This window comes from Suncus etruscus, chromosome 12 (genome assembly GCF_024139225.1).
Source record: "Suncus etruscus isolate mSunEtr1 chromosome 12, mSunEtr1.pri.cur, whole genome shotgun sequence".
Lineage (NCBI taxonomy): Eukaryota > Metazoa > Chordata > Mammalia > Eulipotyphla > Soricidae > Suncus > Suncus etruscus.
In genome coordinates this window covers 96,796,783-96,817,026 of record NC_064859.1, presented here as the reverse complement: position 1 = coordinate 96,817,026, position 20,244 = coordinate 96,796,783, and the positions used below count along the sequence as shown (strand labels likewise).

General features: G+C 38.0%; 1 protein-coding gene and 1 non-coding gene across 2 annotated transcripts in view; both read left to right on the top strand.

Annotated features, from left to right (window-relative positions):
• LOC126024307 (phospholipase B1, membrane-associated-like) overlaps positions 1-20,244 on the top strand; it is a 101,581-nt gene that overhangs the window by 60,414 nt on the left and 20,923 nt on the right. The window contains exons 30-35 of the mRNA XM_049784695.1: positions 4,378-4,429; positions 5,799-5,879; positions 11,026-11,114; positions 12,617-12,689; positions 13,456-13,557; positions 14,975-15,097. Of these exons, the coding sequence (XP_049640652.1) occupies positions 4,378-4,429; positions 5,799-5,879; positions 11,026-11,114; positions 12,617-12,689; positions 13,456-13,557; positions 14,975-15,097 (520 nt within the window). The remainder of the gene's footprint in view (positions 1-4,377; positions 4,430-5,798; positions 5,880-11,025; positions 11,115-12,616; positions 12,690-13,455; positions 13,558-14,974; positions 15,098-20,244) is intronic.
• LOC126025182 (U6 spliceosomal RNA) lies at positions 19,192-19,298 on the top strand. Its single transcript, XR_007501226.1, has one exon. It is a non-coding gene; the product is annotated as a U6 spliceosomal RNA (small nuclear RNA).

Sequence of the window (20,244 nt, the reverse complement as noted above, 5' to 3'; positions counted from 1 at the left end):
TGGCGCCCCACCGGCTGCCGTCAGGGGTTAGTTTTGGCTCTACACTCAGAAATCACTCATGGCAACATCAGTGACTCATACAGGATGAGGGGAATCGAACCCAGGTCCATCCTAAGTTGGGCACATGCAAGGCAAATGCCCTAGAGCTGTGCTGTTGCTCTGGCCCCCTAGAATGTTCATTTTATCAAATGGTGTTCCATCCACTTTCATCCACAATCTAGGTAACATTATTATTGGTGATCCATCCTCAAAGACCCTTTTGATATATAGGTCTTCGAGTGTTCTGCCTATTTTATTCTCAATAACATTTATAGATTCAGGTCTGATTTCAAGGATCCATTTTTAGTTGACTTTTATATAAAGAGTGAGGGTTGGGTCAATTTTCAATTTCTTCCATGTTGTTTTCCAGTTGTACCAACACCATTTGTTGAAGACACTTTCTTTGTTACATTTCAAGTTCTTGGCTATTTTGTTAAAAATTGGTAGGCTGTATATCTGGGGGTTTATGTCTGGGAATTCTGTTCTGACCCATGGTCTGAGGTCCTCTCTTTGTTCCAGTATTGTGCTGTTTTGAGCACTATGGCTTTATAGTATAGTTTCAGGTTAGGTAAGGAGATGCTATGCAGCTTCTTGTTTTTAAGTATGTGTTTGGCTATCCTGGGTCTTTTGTGTTTCCAGATGAATTGTGTGATTTATTGTTCTAATTCTTTAAAGAATGATGTCTGAATTTGGATAGGGACTGCATTAAATCTACATAGAAGTTTGGGTAGGATAGTCCTTTTGACTATGTTAATTCTACCTACCCATGAGCATGGGATGTTCTTCCATTTCTTTAGATCCTCTTCAATTTCTTTCTGAAGTGTTTTGAAGTTTCCCTGGTATAGGTCCTTCAGTTTCCTTGTAGGTTGATTCCTAGGTATCTGATATTTTTGATACTATTTTAAATGGAATTGTATTTTTAATCTCTCTCCTCTTCTTTGTTATTTGTATAGAGAAACGCTACTGTCTTTTGTGTATTGACTTTGTATCCAGCCACTTTGCGGTATTGGTTAATTGTTTCTAGAGTTTTACTGTGAACTCTTTAGGGGTTTTGATGTATATCATCATATCATCTGCAAATATAGTTTGAGTTCCTCTTTCCCAATTTGGATTCCTTTGATTCCCTTTTCTTGTCAGACTGCTATTGGTAGGACTTCTAAGGTTATATTGAATAAGAGTGGAGAGAGTGAAAAGCCTTGCCTAGTTCTTGACCTTAGTGGAAATAGTTCTAGGTTTTCGCCATTAAGGATAATGTTTGCTGTGGGCTTTTCATAGATAGCTGTAACTGTCTTGAGGACGGTTCCTTCTAACCCTATTTTGCTGAGTGTCTTCAACATGAAAGGGTGTTGGATTTTGTCAAACACCTTCTCTGATTGATTGATTGATTGATATAATCATGTGGTTTTTGTCTTGTTGTTGATGTGATGTATAAAGTTGATTGATTTGTGTATGTTGAACCAACTTAGCATTCCTGGTATAAAATCCATTTGGTCATGATGTATGATCTTTTTGATGAAGTGCTGGATTCGGTTTGCTAAGATTTTGTTGAGTATCTTTTTATCTATGTTCATTAGTGAGATTGGTCTGTAGTTTTCTTTCTTCATGGTGTCTTTGCCATCTTTGGGAATGAATGTGATATTAGCCTCATAAAAGGAGTTGGGGAGGATTCCTGTGTTTTCGATGATTTGGAAGAACCTCTGGAAAAGTGGTAGCAAATCTTCTTGGAATGTTTGATAGTAAAAATCTGTAAATCCATCTGGGACTAGACTTTTGTTCTTAGGGAGTTTCTTAATTACATCTTCAATTTCCTCTGAAGTGATTGGTCTGTTTAGGCTTCCTAGGTCTTCCTTTTCCAGTCTCGCAGATGGTATTTTTCTATTAGCCCTAGAACTTCTAATTTTTCATTTAGAGCTCTTACTTCTTTGCTGTTTTTCTGTTTGGTGGATCTCTCCAGTGGTGATAGTGGAGTGTTGAGGTTTCCTACTATTATCACATTTCCCTTCATGTGTTTTTCCAGGTTTGTGAGCAGTTGCCTCACATATTTTGATGACTCTACATTAGTTGCCATAGATATTGACCAAGGTTAGTACTTCTTGATCTAATGTTCCCTGATCAGTAAGTAGTGACCATCTTTGTCTCTGATCACATTCTTGATGTTGAATCCATTTTGGTCTGATATAAGAATGGCTGTTTCTGCTCTTTTTTTGTTTTCCATTGGCCTGAATAATTAATTTCCATCCTTTTATTCTAAGCCTGTGCTTGTCCTGTAGTTGTAGGTGTGTTTCTTGCAGACAGCAGAAGTCTGGTTATTTTTCTAATCCAGTTCTCTACTATGTTCCTTTTAATGGGAGAGTTTAGTCTGTTAACATTTAGGTATTATTATTGACAGAGATTACACTACCTCTTTACCTTTTTTCCCCCAATGTAAGATAATCCCTTGCATCATTTTGTTTCTTTCATTACTTTGTTATTTCATTTTTAAATCATACATATATATGAGTACATATATTTTTATTTCTATTTTTATCTTTTTTCGGTGTGTGACCTGTCTCTGTTTTCTTCTCTTTCCACCCCCAAATGCACTGGCAATATAATGTAGCACCACTTCTCCCTGTAAAGACACACTAAGAAAGGGGAAATCTTACATATAAAAATGAGCTCTTATCTACTAGGGATAAGAACTCATACTTGTTTACAATACAGAGACATCTCCCACCTTGAAAATATGTCACGTGGACCCAACTTAGACCCCAGGTGATTAGGTACCAACCGTCCAGCTTTGAACCCTAGGTCCCAGACATAGAAACGACACAGTCCTTCACAACAGCTACAGGAAAGAAATTCCATCCGGGAAATCCTTAATACTTCTTGGACACCAACAAGTGCCAGCTCTAATATAATATCCTGACAATGAAAAAAATGGGAACAACTTGATCTAAGAGCAGGTTATCTTACCTCACCAGCTAACAATAAGACAAAATAAGAAGACTTGTCACTCTTTGGTCTGTCCAAAAGCCAAGATCACAATTTACATATTACTGCCTGATAGAACCATGACCGGACTGTATGTATCATGGGACAAATTAAAAAGCACTAATCTAGGGTTCCAGCTACGATCTACACAACAACCATGATCTCTAGTTTCAAAGGCCTCTCTGAGAAAATTGCAATGGAATGGGTCTCTGGAAACATAAAGAAAGGCGCTACCCTAGGCTTCACCTAGGATCAGCACAAAGACCAAGACCACCAACCACAGAAGATGGATTAAAATGACACTGAGCGAACAGAACTTCTAGAACCACAACGAAAGACTTCATTATAAGTTCCACTCCCTGACCTGTGCAGATACCGAGATCTCTAGATACAGAGGTCTGATTTTATCACCCAGGACAGAGCAGAAGTCTTACAAACAACACGAAAGCTCCAAGGGGAGAGTAAATGAACCTGTATGGAGTTTATAGTTAATCCCATGACAATATACTCCAAGGGTATAGAAACCCTGTATCTTATAGGCCAAGGGAATTTCTTTTCTAATGACCCCAATATTTACTCTGCTTGTGCAGGAGGAAAAAAAAGGCAAAAAGCGCAAAACAATTTATATATTGATTTATCTAGTTTTTGTTGATTTCTTTGTTTTGGTGTGGTTATTGAAGTTGTCTCCATTTATATTTATATTTTTTCTGCTTTTCTTTCTTTATGTGCTCTGCCATGTTTTTTATCTCAGGATCATGGCTTTTATGTGGTGCTTATATTCATTGTTGGAATGCTCACTGGATATTTTATTTGACACTTCTTTTTGTACTGTTGGGTGTTTCACCTTCCTTGTCCCCTTCATCTCTCAAACCAATGATGAGAGCCTCTTGATGGACTCCGCCCATTTTGGCACATTTGATTTTTACCCCAATTTATTATTTTTTGTTTCTTCAAACAAAACCACATAACTTGAACTATATAGTTCGCCATCCCAGTTAGAGGGGGAAATAATGGAAGGTATCAAGACCAAACAGGTGTAAGACCACTAAGTAGTAAGCTAGGCACATAGGGGACCACCAATTCTAGCAGCCTCGGGGGTGAAGGAAGAGAGGATATGGGAGGTAAGACAGGAACGGAGGTGGAAGGAAGACAATTCGATGATGGTAATTCCCCCGATTTTATGTTAATATGTACCTAAAATATTATTGTAAACAATATGTAAGGCACTGTGATCAAAATAAAAATTATATTAAAAAGTGAAGCAATAAAAGAGAAATGGGAGAACAAAAAAGAAGGTGGAAATCATTTCATTTGAATGCTTTTTTCTGAACCAATACTAATATTCCCCTCTCTTTCTCTTCCCAGGGACATGCCAGAACAAGCCAATAAGCTATTGCAAAAAATGGAATTAGATTCTGTGAGTACCAAGCCACCATTTCTTCTGAAAAAGTACATTCCTTTAAGTACTGGGTTCCTAGAGTTACCAACACATTCTCTCGGCCCTGATTTCAAGAATTGATACCAAAAATACCAAGAGTTTGTTGGGTAGAGGTGGGTCTTAGTAACCAAAAATGTTATAGAATGGTACTTGGCTAGCCTCTGCAAAACCTACCATGTGAAGGAGAAAGGAACAAAGAAATGAGGAAAGAGATGATCTTCACATTCTCTCCAATAGCTGACTTCCCAGAGATCTCTCATGGCAGCCCTGGCCACTCAAACTAGCATTTTGCTGTCACTTTCCTCCTTCCCCCTCATTGAATCTGACTGACATTCATGGCAGCACATTGCAAGCTTTCTCATTTGTACATGTTTTCACATCCAACTCATGGAAGGACTCTGGTTTGGGTGGTGACAGGAATAGGCTAATCGAAGGGTCCCAATAAAAAACCCCAATGGAGGCAGAGTCTCCTTCTGCTTAGATTTATATGTGAAAGACTTTTTCCAGAAATAGCTCAGGGACTTTGCATCTGGAACTCAGTAGAAGTTTAGTTCTGTTTTGGTGAAGGTTAGCTCATTACTTCTTCACACTCCAACTTTTCTTTAAAATTTTCTTAAAAATTTTAGCTTAGCAATATGATTATTATAAGTCTGTTGTATAGGTTTATAGTTCTCATATACAAAGTTGCAGGACTCTGCAAGAACTTTATTATTGAATTTCAAAGGAAATAATGTCCTTATCCATAGTGAACAGTCACATGAAGTCACATAACTACCTATTTATACAGCTTCTCTTGTGTTGTTCCTCATTCCCAGCACAAGGATGAGGGAGTTCCTATGAGCATCTTTCTTTTTGATACTCAGCACTGCAGATGGTAGTCAAACATGGCCAGGGAGAGCCCCTGAGCATGGTCAGGTGTGCCTCTGAAACGAGCTTGAAAACCATGTGACTAAATTTTGAATTCTCAATCTGGTTCCCACCTTGGCTTCTGTACTGAAAATGACTATATGATCTCAGCATCACCTCACAAATGTTTCATGCCAATTTTAATCTTCCTATTTTATACCAATAATCATTTTCACTGAGCACTTACATTACGTTCTGACATAGTTCTGAGTGCCAGGGTTTGTCTTATTTTATCTTTCTGGTAATTTGAAATGAGGTCTTTTTAGCCTCAATTACCTCTTGGGATAAGTGAGCCCCAGAATGGCTGGTTCATTCCTCTGGCAACTTGCAACTGACTTGTGGAAGTCTGTATAAAAGGAGTTGGGATCTAAGAGGAGTAGCTGATCTGAGTTTGATGACGCTTTCATCACTGAGTCTAAATTTAGTTTCCTATCTCTCTCAGAATATTGACATGGACAACGACTGGAAGCTGATCACAATCTTCATTGGGATCAATGACTTGTGTGATTACTGTAATAATCAGGTAGGATCCTAAGCAACTTCAATGGGCAGCTAAGAAGCAATTAGCTTATACCTCTCATTAGCCATACCAGGTCCTCCAGCTTGGTAGTCTCACTGGCGACAAGAGAGCCATGAAACTCCATTCTAGAATATCAGATATATTTGTCTTCCACTCTACTGAGAGGGTGGTTCTTTATGTACAGAAAAGCTGGTCTTTGCTATCAGTGGGCATGCATTATTTCTCACCTTGGTCTCCTTCCTATGAAATCTGTTTCTAATAGTGCTTCTCCGAGGAAATATGTTTAGAGTTGCTGACTATGGCATTTTGTGACTTGGGACACACCACGAATTGTCGTAATTTGAAAAGCTTGTATTTTATTCATCAGAAGGATTCTGACCTGACTCAAAAGACTAGGTGGAATGCTTAGCATAAGTCTTCAAGAAAAGTTATTTCTTACTCTAATTGTTGAGACAACTGCTAAGAAACTTGGTATATGTTGGGAGATGTTGTATCCCTTGTTGGTGATTTGACAGTCCAGAAATATCTCCCAAAATGAGTGATTATATGCCATTCTTCAGTTCCCCTTCCTGGGAGAATCCTAAGTGACAATTCTCCACCGCAGATAATCTAGACGTATACAAAGTTGGGGGACAAAAGTTGATGAGGCGAGTCTTTTAACAGTTCTGATGCCAACTCCTAAACAACAACCGAGCCAGCCGTCAGTTCTGCCAAAAAGTTTTTTCTCACCTCGCCCACAAGCTTTATTCTTTCCTTAATCACCCCCACCTGGAAGATCAAGGTGGTACAAAAGGCAAAAGCAATCTTATGAAAATACACTACAATTCCCCCATTTTAGTAATCAAATAATAATAATGTATAATACAATAACAATAACGATAATAATTTAACAATATCTAACTCCAAACCCGTAGTTACAAAAGCAAAACTATAATGAAATACAACATCAATTTATAAGATTAAAAACTAAAATATAAAAACATTAATTACAATAATCAAAAATATAGAATCAAGTATACTTCAAAGGATTCCAATCATAAAAAATACAAATACATAAGCTAAAATGTTTTATCAAGTCCAAAAATCACTCTAAAAAGTTAGGGAGTGTAGAACTCCCAAAATTCCTACCAAAGACATTTGGTGCATCAGGGAAGACAAGTTGTAACTTGATATTTGATACAGCACTGGAACAGTTAACAATGTATTTCTCAGTCCAAAATCAGGAGACTTGTAATTGTGGGTGAAGGAGGCGATCCACACATGTGATGGGATTCCTATAAATAAAACCTTAAGGACTAGGAATAATAAATTAAGGGATAAAATGTCAGGAAAAGGGAGCCATATACAAACCATACAGACAGACATGCAATAAGACATGTAAATACATATTATACAAAATTATGGGAATAGCACTCACTCATAATTACCAAAAATATCTATTGGGAAGGAATTAAAATGGAGCTAAAGAAAAAATTCAGCTGAATCAACGAAAAACACTTTGAAAATACAATTGCAGAAAAACTGTTTAAATGTATATCTTCAAATTCACAATAACAAAAAACTATTTTAAAGTAGAATCGAGTAAATCTGAAAAAGAACTTCATGACCGTAAAGTCCTATAATGCAAATATGAAACAGTAAATCCTTCGTAATTAGTCATCGATAACGAGCACTGTGAAAAGAATATACTCAAAAAATATGGTTATTTCAAAACTATGATTATACCTCCATCCTAAAATCTACATTGAGGGCAATAAATCAATGATGTTAAAATGAAAAGTCAAAAGTTGCCAATTGAAAATATCTCAAAACACAATCATAAAGCAACATTTATATGATTAAGAATTTTTTTCTCGGAGCTGGAGAGGTGGCGCTAGAGGTAAGGTTTCGTTCCCCTGGCATCCCATATGTTCCCCCCAAGCCAGGGGCGATTTGTGAGCGCTTAGCCAGGAGTAACCCCTGAACATCAAAAGGGTGTGGCCCAAATCTTCTTGGGCTGGGCCAGGAAGAATTATGGTTTGATGACTTTGCCCCTGATTTCAAAGGGCCTAGGGATTGGCCCTGTAGGCATTTCCCTGTTTCCTAACTGTATGTCCTGGAGGACCTGAATTTAACAAAAGATGACAATTCCTTTTAATATGCCCCTGTTTTTCACAATGCTAACAGGCAAATTGTCTCCTAGAGTTTGTGTTAAAACCTCTCCCTATGTTATTATTAGGGAGATTTCCAGATATACAGTCTTTTGCCCAGTGATGACCTTTTTTACATTTTGGGCAGAGACATGGCTTTTGGGCTACTTTTTGTTCCTGGAGGTAAAGAGGTATTGTTCCTTTAGTAATTGCAAAGGTTTGCACCGGATCTAAGTTTGCTAATGAATGGGGCAAACCATAAACATTCCTACATGCATATAAAAATTAATTTAAAATCAGCTTTTTCCTGCAACAGAGCCAATACCAATTTGCAAGCCGAATTCGCATTATGAATAGCCAAATATTTTTCTAGAATTTTCCTCACCTTATCATTTTTAATTTGTATTTTCAAAGCATCTTTGAGCTTAGCCACAAATTCTACATAAGGCTCATGGGGGCCTTGGATGATCCTTAAAAAGGTTCCCTCACCAGTACTGTTAGCATCAATTCTTTCCCATGAAGACAATGCAATGTGCTTAATTATTTTTGAGATTTCCTTAGGTAAAGCTGCTTGTGCCTGGACATCTAAATATTGATTTTCTTCATTAATAATTCATACGAGAGATTAACTCCTGCCACACTTTTTTTTTCCATCTGGATTATAAAGTTTGGATTTCATGCTCTCTGCATATAACATTTCCCATTCGGTTCGCTGTTTAGATGGCAAGCATATTTTAGCAAGTTTTTTAAAGTCATACAGAGTCTAAATTGTTTTTTGACACCAAATTCTTAGTATCTCCAGGAAGTTTGGAGAGGTCGCCCCAAAACCTTTACATGCTTTTTTCAACTGTTCCACATCCTCCATTTTGAGAGTTTGATAAGTTGAAACATATACTGTCTGCAATGGAGTTGAGGCTGGATTAACAGAAGTATCTTGCACAGGGCTCTGAGGCCTGTGGTGTGGAGTACTGGAATGTGGTTCATTGTCTGAGTTGACACTATCATGTGAGTCCACACTGTGAACAGAATCAGGACTCCCTTGTGAACTTAGCACTGAAGGTTGGTCATCAGTGTCAATTTTGATTTGGATCGTGTCTAAATTACGTGTCCAGGTTGATTTTTTACCATCAAATGCCTATACTCTTGATGTCAGTGCTAGATTTATCAGCCTGTACCTTAGTCTGAATTTTCGTAGGATAAATTTTTTATTGTACATACTGGTCAGCACTTTACAATTTCCACACTATCTATTTTCAAACCACCAGCCAATGCCTATGCATACGATAGCCATATTAGCCAAAACAGAAATTCCACAAACTATAACTAATGGAGACCACTAAAGCGATGCAGAGATTGGAGTAGAAATTTTCGATTGAATTGTAAACAGCAACCATCCAACGACAATGATATTTGCTAGTGCCAAACCAAGTGGTTTACATCCAAACAGAATAATGCACTTGAATAATGCCAAACCGATATGTTTAATAACAGATGGTATAATGAGTGTGAGTATCCATAGAAACCAGTCAAGGAGCTCCAGAGGCAATTTCCAATAAGACATGTCACTTACAGTAACAGACAGTCCAGATTCACCTCTTCCGGGCTCCATTTGTTGGGGGATGTTGAACCCCTTGTTGGTGATTTGAAAATTCAGAAATATCTCCCAAAATGGGAGACTATATCCCATTCTTCCATTCCCCCTCCTCTGGGAAGCCTAAATAACAGTTCTCCATCAAAATAATCCAGATGGTCACAAAGGTTGGGAGAGAAAAGTTGGTGAGGCGAGTCTTTTAACAGTTCTGGTGTCAACTCCTAAATAACAAAAAAGCCAGGCATCAGTTCTGCCAAAAAGTTTTTTTTCTCGCCTCACCCACAAGCACTTTATTCTTTCCTTTATCGCCCCCACCTGGAAGATTCAGATGGGATGACATGCAAAGTACACTACAGGTTTATCCTTATGAAAAGACCATGAAGATTATGCTAAGGAATGACTCTTGCAGAGAAAGAAAGGGGCAAAGAAAGAAAGGTCAAAGTTTATCTCCACTTGAAAATGGATCAGAAGAGTAGATTATAGGCCTGAATCAAAACAGACAGAAGTTTAGGGGGATAGATGAGCAACAAATGTCCCACAAAGGAGCCACTATGTGACAAAGCTGACAGTAATTGGAACATGGTCACTAGGGCTCCATTATTTTCAATAGGGCTAACATCAATTATAGATAGATTTCATGATTCTGGACTCCTGAAATGTCTGAGAATGATACTGGTCATGAAATTCAAGAAAGCAAGGATGTCTATGAATGGTTCAGTTTGACTCATAGAAGAGTCTTGGTGCCACAAAGAGCAAAAATAGAGCTTAGTATCCCATTGGTATGAAATACCTCCATAACAACTTTACTAATCTCTGGCCCTCTAAATTACTTCTGAGTTTGCCTCTGGACCATTATTTTTCTCATCTCTCGTGGGAACAAAGTAGTTTAGGAGAAACTTCTTTTTTCTTTACAGGATCCAAAAGCAAAGGAGAAATTCATCAAATATATGAATCAAACACTTCACATCTTTTACATGAGGGTATGAAAAAATTATATCTAAAGGCCATGCTTTCACAAAACTTGCTTCACTCTATGGGCTCTATCTCTGGAATGCTCTAAGACAGCAGGTTAGTGAGAGGCCAACTGAGCTTAAATCCTACTGTCAACAGTTACTTGACTTGAATGTGGGAATGCAACTACAGTGTTTCACTGTTCTCCCCAGTTAAATTGGAGGAGGTGAGATTATTTTAAGTAAATCAGACTAAGTTTTTGGTGGTCTGAACTCAGTTGGCCTGGGTGCTTCAAGAGACTCACAACTATGGGAACTCTATGGGAGACAATTTCCTTATTTGAGCTTCGATATATTTATGAGGGTAAGTCTGGGAAGTGGCACTTGGGTTTTCGATAAACTTTAGGATCCTTTGAGTCATCATCACTGCTTTCTTCACAACCAGTGTGGAATCAGAAAGTCCCCTTATGTTCCCACAGCTTCCAAAGGTTTTCATCAACTTGGTGGAGGTAATGGATGTGACTTCATTTTACCCTCAACGAGGAGACCACTGTGTCAAAACACCTCTGTAAGTAGACAGCTCTTAAATCATAAAAAACTTAAATCCCCAAAGATTAGAAAAATGTGGGCAGTTCATCCTGGAGTGATTGCCAGATTGGTTATTTTTTTTAAGATTATTTTTTTTCTCTTTATTTGGATATCTTGATTACATAAATGATTGTGATAAGGTTTCAGTCCTATAAAGATCACCCCTCTTCACCAGTGCAACATTCCCGCCACCAAAGTCCCAAATCTCCCTCCATCCCACCCCACCCCCACCTGTACTCCAGACAGGCTTTCCAGTTCCCTCATTCATTCACTTGATTATGGTAGTTCTCAGTGTAGTTATTTCTATAACTGTGCTCATCACTCTTGTGGTGAGCTTCATGGAGTGAGCTGGTGTTCCAGCTCTCCTCTAATTGTCTCTGAGGATTGTTACAAAAATGACTTTTATTTTTCTTAAGACCCATAGATGAGTGAGACTATTCTGCGTCTCTCTCTCTCCCTCTGACTTATTTCACAGATTGGTTATTGACCAATTTCCTGGGCATTGTTTTGTCATTTTATTGACTACAATTCTTCTCATTTCTTTGGATCCAGTTTAGTTATAATAAAGTGAGTCCCAGAACAAATGCTCCAGAAAAGAGTATTGTGCATGGGACAAGTCTTTATTATTATCCAATAGCAAGGAAAATATTTGAGTAGAAGAAGACAGTAAGGATAGTCGATACAAGATTTTGTAACAGGATTCTGGTTCCTACTTTTGGAATAGTTCATTCTTAACACCAAGAAATAAAGCTTTTATATCTGTTAACCCTTGTGAATCAAGGCATAAGGAAGGTGTCAGGAAAGCCCATGTATCAGACAAGGATAAGTGTCAATAGAAGTATTTATATTGGGGAGGAGGACAGTCCTTGGATTCTGACTCAAAACTAAGATCATGAAGGGAAGAATGAGAAGGCCTTTGGGGGCTTTAGTTTATATCATGGCATATCTGTGGAGGAAGCTGTCAGCTTCTGGGGAAAAAGATCTGTTTCAGATTTTATTTGCATCTGTGTCCAGTGGACTTGTTGGGAAAATAGTCACACATTTTTTATTCTTGCTAGGAAGTGCCCCTTCAGCATTCCCTTGGCAATGCCAGTAGCTAGAGAATATGCATGACTTCTACACTCTCCGTGAGTCTAGGTACATGATTTATTAGGTATCTCAGGCTGTTTGATTGTCTCATGAATCCCAAGAAATTCCCCACAATCAATGTTTTAACAAAGTCCAAAGTAAGTGGAACTCATCAGGCCTGGAATATGTAGCAATAGAATGAATCATTATAAACCTCTTTCCCAACATGAGCTCTTCCATGAGAATCCTTCTTGAAGGGTTGGCATTAGGTGCCAACACTTACAACAGGAAGAAGTACTCATTGGATATTGTAGCCCTGACTTTATTCACGTGAAATATCTTCATAACTGAGCAAGGCTGGATGTGGTGATTCATGTATGCACATCTTTCTTAAGAATTTCTCTCCTTTCACAGAAATTGTCCTTGTTTTCACGGCATGGCAGCTGAATTAAATGAAGAATTGTTGGAAATAAATATGTACTTTCAGGTGAACCCTGAGGGATTCTATGTATTCCCTAATTACCTTCTGACAAAATTTCCTAAATACAGTCTGAAAATGGGGTGAGTTACATACAGCTAGGCAGTTCTAAAGGCAAGTACAGGCTCCCGACATATTTCTGCCAGGAAGTAAAGCACCAGGCCTGGAGAGAGAAGGAGTGAAATCTCAGCAGATATACTTGTAGAATTCCCATTTGTCAATTTATGGGTCATATTTTTGGTCAATTTATTAAAAAAAAAAGATCCTTTTTATAGGTGGGAGCAATGGCCTCCATTTCTCTGAATGTCTCCCTCCACTTACATCTAAGGTGTTGTCCTGATCAACTTTGTTCCCACAGCCCTACCTATATCTCCTCATCTATAGGCACTGACCTGAAACTGTGAAGTGGATCTCCTGGTTTCAGACATGCACTCTGTCTCAGATGAGCATATCTAGTCCTTATGATGTAACCTGATCAAGTTTATTCATCCACAGATCATGGGGCCTGGGGCACTGGTGTTGAGATTTACCCCACAATGTTGTAAAACCCTATATTTTAGATGGCATCTTTGCTACCTGAGAAGGGAGAATTTGGCATTGCTTTTGACTGATAACCTAACTGGGTGGTTCTGTGGTTATTTAACCATAGAGATACCCATATATTCTCTTTGCTAACATGGCGGTTGTCATGTCTCCATCCATTCCAGTGATCAGAATTTGAAGATTTTTATGCAGCCATGCCAGCGTGTTTAAACTGCCTTTTCTCCACTTCTAGGAAGTTGCCTACAAACTTTCCTTCAGTTCAGACTTTGCATCACGTGAAGACTTCGCGGTGGTGTCACAGCCATTCTTCAGAAGGTCTTCTTTGATGTATAGGGTATGTCTTGGTGGTTCTGAGAGCACATGAGTAGACCCCTCTACAGGCCATGTCTTTGCTCTCCATCATAATATTATGGGGACTGGTTTAAAATTTTTTTTCTTGAGAATCCCTCCTAGGGTTCTTTATTCTGGCTCTCCCTCCTTTTTTCTGTTTTGGGTATCTATGGAGTTTTGATGTTTTGGTGTTGCAGGTGATTTATATGAAGTGGTGGGAAAAGAGGTAATAACATGGAGAGTGGAATATACAGCTTCCCTGTATACTTAACATGGTCACTCAGAGAAGTGCCTAGGAGGATGAGATTAAATCTTCCAGGAGCACTGTGAGACATAAGTAGTTGCATCTTAGTACTTACATTTGCCAACGTTCATATTTCACGTGAATCTAACTTTTAAACTACATCTCATGGGAATTTATCACCAATGCCAAATGTCTTGAGGAGCTATGGAATTAAAGTGTGAAAGAGTTTCTCTTTAAAGACAAATGAAAATAATTGCTGACCCTTGCCCAGGTTCTTTACAGTTCCATCTGTTTATCTGTCTATAAAGAATTTCAGGTTTAGTGCAGAAAAATAAAAACAGTATTATTTAGATTTTATGCTAAAGGAAATGAAAGTAACTTGTTCAGGGAAATATGTGAACTTCTCCAGAGGGGAGATAAATGAGGTCACTTATAAAAAAATAAAAATGTTTCAGATGCAAAATTAGAGGGGTGGGTGTAGATGCTATTATTATAGTTTGGAAAGTTGGTTTTATAACTTTACACTCAAATCATGGTATTTTGCGTTAGGAGTCATTTTGGGGTCATTTCAAGGAAAAGTTTTGAATGTTAGGTGGTACATATTTATATTCTAAACACAATCTCCCTGTTCCTTTTTTATATTTTCCTTTCTAGAGGGATTTTAACCTCTGAACTGATGCTAGAATCAGCTAAAATATATTCCTCCATTCTTGTATCTATAAGTTGTATTTAAAATGTATGCATTTTTTGGTTATTTTGGAGTTTTTGAGACAATCTTCTCTCAGTCTTGCCATGGCTATATCCTATGACTCATTTCTAATCCTACAAATACTCATTCTTGCTGCTTCATGGGAATAAAAGGGAGGAAATTAGCAGTGACCAAGCTTCTGAAAGTTTATCTGATTTTCTATATTGATTGTTTAAATTGACTAAAACCTCTCCTCTGATCCACTTTATGTGATCAGAGGTGACCAAAGGTGATAAAAATAGCTAGGATTAGATATTTTGAGAAACCTAACAATTCCATTCTATCTAAATAAATTCCCAGGTGGCAAATTTATCCATCAACAAAATTATAGCAAAACACAAAGTATTCATTAGAAAATGCCTTAGAACCAGTAAGGTGATGAGAAGGATCTTTTTTTTTTGGGAGATAATTTCTTATTCTTTCTTGCAGAAAGAGTTCCGTTCCCTCATAACTATGGATTGCAAATTCTTCTCATCCCTTATGCAGAATCAAATGGCCATTGCTCTCTGGAACAACATGGTGAGTGTGCAGATTGAGGAGCTACCCACAGAGGTAGATGGAATTTCCCCCCCAATGACCAATATTGCTGAGTGTCAAAGTCACAAAGTTAGTGATACACACCTTATCTTAACTGCCTGGGAATACCTGGGTCATAGTGCTATTTTTCCAATGTCTTGGGAGCCATCCTTGGCGAAATTCTCTTGCTTCCATAGCTACATTACTCTGTAAAGGCTGTTTGTTCCCAAGGATAAAGCTAGATCCAAACTCATACAGGGTCCACCAGTAGCTACTCTAGAGACTTGCCCAAAGTCTAAAAACATCACAGCACTAGGGATTACTTGTATTTTTTATTCTGATTTCTCCTTTGTTGTATGCCCTATCACTATGGACACCCTCTGAAAACAATCTTTCTCTCCTCAGATATCAGGTGATTTTAGTTTGTTACTCAGTCATTTTAATTTATGATCATCACAGATAATATATCAAGTCTCAGTTTTGAGTTCACACTAACTTATTAGGGTTTTAAAAACAATTGGATAGAACAATAAATTTTTAAAGACTTTGAAAATCATGTCCAGCAATTTGTTTTCAGACAACTACTTATTTCTCTCTTGGTGATATCTTCAACACAAATATACCTGAACTCAAAAACTGGAGCAGTGGCGCTAGAGATAAGGCATCTGCCTTACAAGTGCTAGCCTAGGACAACCGCGGTTCCATCCCCTGGTTCCAATAGGATCTCCCCCAAGTCAGGAGCTATATCTGAGAGCATAGCCAGGAGTAATCCCTGAGAATCAATGGGTGTGTCCCGAAAACAACAACAACAACAACAAAGATATATACCTTAATTCTTAAAGTATTTGCATGAAAACCGTTATGGCAGCATCGTCTGTACCCCTGCATTAAACTCCTTATCTATTTGCAAGAGATGGCTAGGTTCTGTGTACTTTTCTATTATAATGCCTAGAGCAATGCTAATAAATGATACATTACGTATCGACATATATGGATGCATTTCAAACACATACAAATTTAGGCCAGGTAAGTATTACAGTAGGTAAGTGCATCTTTTGCATGGAGCTTACCTGGGTTTGATCGCCAGGATTACATATGTCAATCTTGACACTTTTCAGGCTTGATCTGTCATACAAGAGCCAGTCACAGTGACTCTAGCCTAAAAGTAAAAGAGAAGGGCATAGAAAATAAGGTTCCCTAAGTGGGTAGATCATACTGGAAGAAGTTGGGGGTGTTGGTGGAAGTAGCTGGAAAGTCAGGGATGATTCAGGCAAATGTCCCCAATGTTGTTTACTTGGAAGTTAGTTCCTTTTAACAAAGTGAAGTTAGTATCACACCAGCACTTCATTATTATTATTTTGTTAATAATAATAACAATACAGTGTGCATTACTACATATGTTAGCTTTCACTGAAATAAAATAAACAACACCCACTAGAATCTGCTTATGGAGAAACTGTATAGGAAGTAAGATACTTGTATTACAGGAGGCCACATGGTCTGTCAATGACCCATTTCAAAGCAAGTTCCAGCAACTAGAAGGTTTATTGAGCATAGCCAAGGGTGTCTCCCAAGCATTTCAAGGCATGTCCTGAACACTTCTGAGTATGGTTCAAGCACAATGACCCACCCACACAAACACATACACATAAACACATGTTTCCTTAAAGTCACACACAATAGTAATGTCTCATCTCTATAGATTGGAAATTAATCATCTGGATTTGCTTCTGGATAAGCACGACATAAAGTTTCCATGAGAGAGAGGTTTAGAAGACATGAAAACTATGTTCCAAACAACCACAAAGCTCAAAATAAAGGAAATCCAGACTAAGCTATCACTTTGTTTTACCAAGGTCAAACAGCCCTAATGATAAAAGGCCAGAAAATTTCACATAACATACCCAGCCTCCTGGTATTTGACCTCATTAACCTAGGAGCCACTAGACATGCAGTTGGAAACTCCTGGATAGGAAGAAAATCTGTCAGTCTTTCTGCAGTGAGGTTTCCCCTATTTATCACTTACCTAGGAATTGCCTTTCCACTTTGTAATGGATATTACACACATACCCCTGAGCACATACAATTGACACTCATACTGGGGGCAGCTCCAAACTGATAAGAATAATCAGACAAGGCTGCAAGGTGCCCCACTGCCTTTTCTAGCTCTAGCTAAATAGAGATAAAATGAAGGAACTAAAGAGATATCACTTACAGGACCACCTTTTATTGAAAGACAATAGTATTAGATTGCATTTTTGATTAAATCATGATAAGATCCTAGTGAAAACAGGGATATTTGTGCCATATTGGATGGGGCACGGAGAGATAGAAAGTCACAAGTTTGTTGTGGAGCACTCTAAATAGGAGATGCCTTTAATACTTCTGCCATGGTTCAATTTCTCACACCACGCACCATCTCTGAAACTAGGAAGCTATGGCCATTCATTTATGTGGAGAATAGACCATAGCTTTCATTATCCCACAGCACCCGTGAAAACATATAAAGAATGCTGTCTGTTCAGATAGAAGGGAATCCTGTTCCAGAAAACAATCAAGTATACAAACTGAAGCTCAAAGAGGGGTTGGTTTGGGACGGAAATTTAGAAAATGTAGAAGTCAATTACAGATGTCTTATTCCAAATCACGAAGCCAACAGGGAATTCCCTGAAAGAACAGACAGAAAAGAATACAAATTAAAATTTTTTCTCATTTTTATGAAACCATGGTTTACAATAAGGTTGATACATTAATGCACATGATTCAAGCATCACACACACCACCAGAATGACCACATACTTTTAATATAGGATTAAGGCCTCCTCTCATACTGCCCTACTCTGCCTGGTAATCTCTGATCTCTAAACCAATCCTCCAGTTCTGTTGCTTTTGGTCATTTTTGTTTCACTCTATGTTTCTAATAATACATAAATGACACAAGTCCTTCTAAATCCATTCTAGACCTGACTGTGAATCTTTACTCAAATGATTTCATCTAGTTCAACTCATTTAACAGCTCACAGCATGATAGTTTTTAATCTTTTAATATGAATACTCTCTTGTTGTGTGTATATGTTTTTTTTTATCAGTTTTCTTATAGAGTTATCTTTTCTTAATACCTGTTGGTTACATGTTTTGGATATCATTACATGAGGATGGGCATAATGACTTTTAAAAATTATGATAGGTAACCATAGTTGGATTCATGAATTGTTCTGTCTGGAATGCAGAACACCTCAGAAGAGGGAAGTTGCCCACTCTTTTACACACTTGTTTTGGCCTGGGCCCAAAATGTTCCACATTTGACATTTGTTTCATTTGAAATTTATGTATTATTCTTTATTGATGATCACTTAGCATTTGTGTCATTAATCATTTTCTAGCCTTGACTTTTGAACTTGCATTTACCCTGACTGTTAAAAGCTAAACAGCAGAAAGTTGAGTTGACTTGTTTTATACATACTTACCACTCAGTGTCTCTTGGTTGGTTATTAAGCACTGGATATTAGTGAACTATGAGATTGATTATATTGTTTTTATTTTGTACGGCATTTTCAGCTCTCATTAAATTTTTAGATTACTTTCTCTGTAAGGCGAGCCCTGAATTATTCAAGTAAGTTTTGGAATGCTTATTGTCACTTTTGCCATCAGTAGCAAATGAAGAACAAAGGCAAAATTGAGGGTATTTTTTCTTCAGAGCTGACAACACTACTTTTGAGAAAAGACTTATGTATATGAGGCTGAAATGTTGGATGAGTTGAATACAGAAAGAGAAGTTATGACGTATGGCTGCCATTAGTGACATTTAGCTGAACTTGAGTCAAATGATGGAGACAAAGTTGTATCAAAATGGGTATTAGAAGAGTTGGGAAGTTTCCTGGGGACCAATAATAGCTCATGTTGGAATTGATAGCATTGATGAGAAAAATCCTGGAAGAATATGAGAAGCCAAATAAATGACAGGAGATATCAGATAAGGTAGTTCCTGAGAACACAGAAAAAGAATACAGAGTTAGATGTTACCAGTTGTTTCCTTTGACCTCCTCAGCATATCCTGTGTTGTCTACCTGTTTTCTCACTATGAATGAAATGATTATAATAATGATTTAATATAGCTTTAAGAAAATGGAGTTCTCGCTTCAGCAGCACATATACTGAAATTGGAACGATACAGAGAAGATTAGCATGGCCTCTGCGCAAGGAAGACATGCAAATTGGTGAAGCGTTCCATATTAAAGAAAAAAAGAAAATGAATGGAATATTGTGAAGCTACTCTTGACTGATGCTTACTTTCATCCTTTCCTTTATGCTCAAACAGTCCAAGGTGGCTTTGCCAACACACAGTATAGTGCTGCCCTTAATTTAGGTCAGTTCATTGTCTTGCCCCACTTTTACAGATCACATTAAGCAGATCTAGTCTTTGAGCTGATGTGTCCACTTCACCCTGTTACTTCTCCCATAACATGACAAGCATTCCACTTTCATTGTGTCACAATGGGACACACAAAATGTGCTCTGCAATAAGAAAAGCAAAATCATGGGCTCAGAGTAGTCAGTACTAAGCAGATCACCTATCTCTTCTTTTTTGTCATAACCTTGAGATCAGGAGCTGAAGAGTTCAAGATATGCATTGAACCAAATCACAGAACGGACAAACTCAATACTCAGGTGCTGTGGTGTTACACCCTCTCAGAATGGGATACATGACAGGATCATCAACAGTGCATATGCTGATTATGGAAGATAGGCAGAAGATTCTTGGCCTAGTTTTCATATCCAGTCATAATCGAAAACTTTCTTGATTCTTATTTCTCCTAAAATGTTTCAGGAAATACTTACGTGTATTCCAAAGCCAGTGGGCCTAAATAATGTCATATTTTCATAGTCAATCCTCTCCCATGAGACTTAGGCTGCTTGACCTTGCATTACTAGAAGTGGCCACTTTTTGCCCCTAAAAAGTATTTAAACTGGGGCTAGAGAGAGAGCATGGAGGTAAGACATTTGCCTTTTATGCAGAAGGACGATGGTTCAAAACCCGGCGTAGCATAGGGTCCCCCATGCCTGCCAGGGGTGATTTCTGAGAACTGAAGGGTGTCACCAAAAAAAATAGTATTTGAACTGTCCCCCAAATCTAAGAAAATCTTGAGAAAGCTTAGAGGAATGTAACAAATGGGTCATGGAAA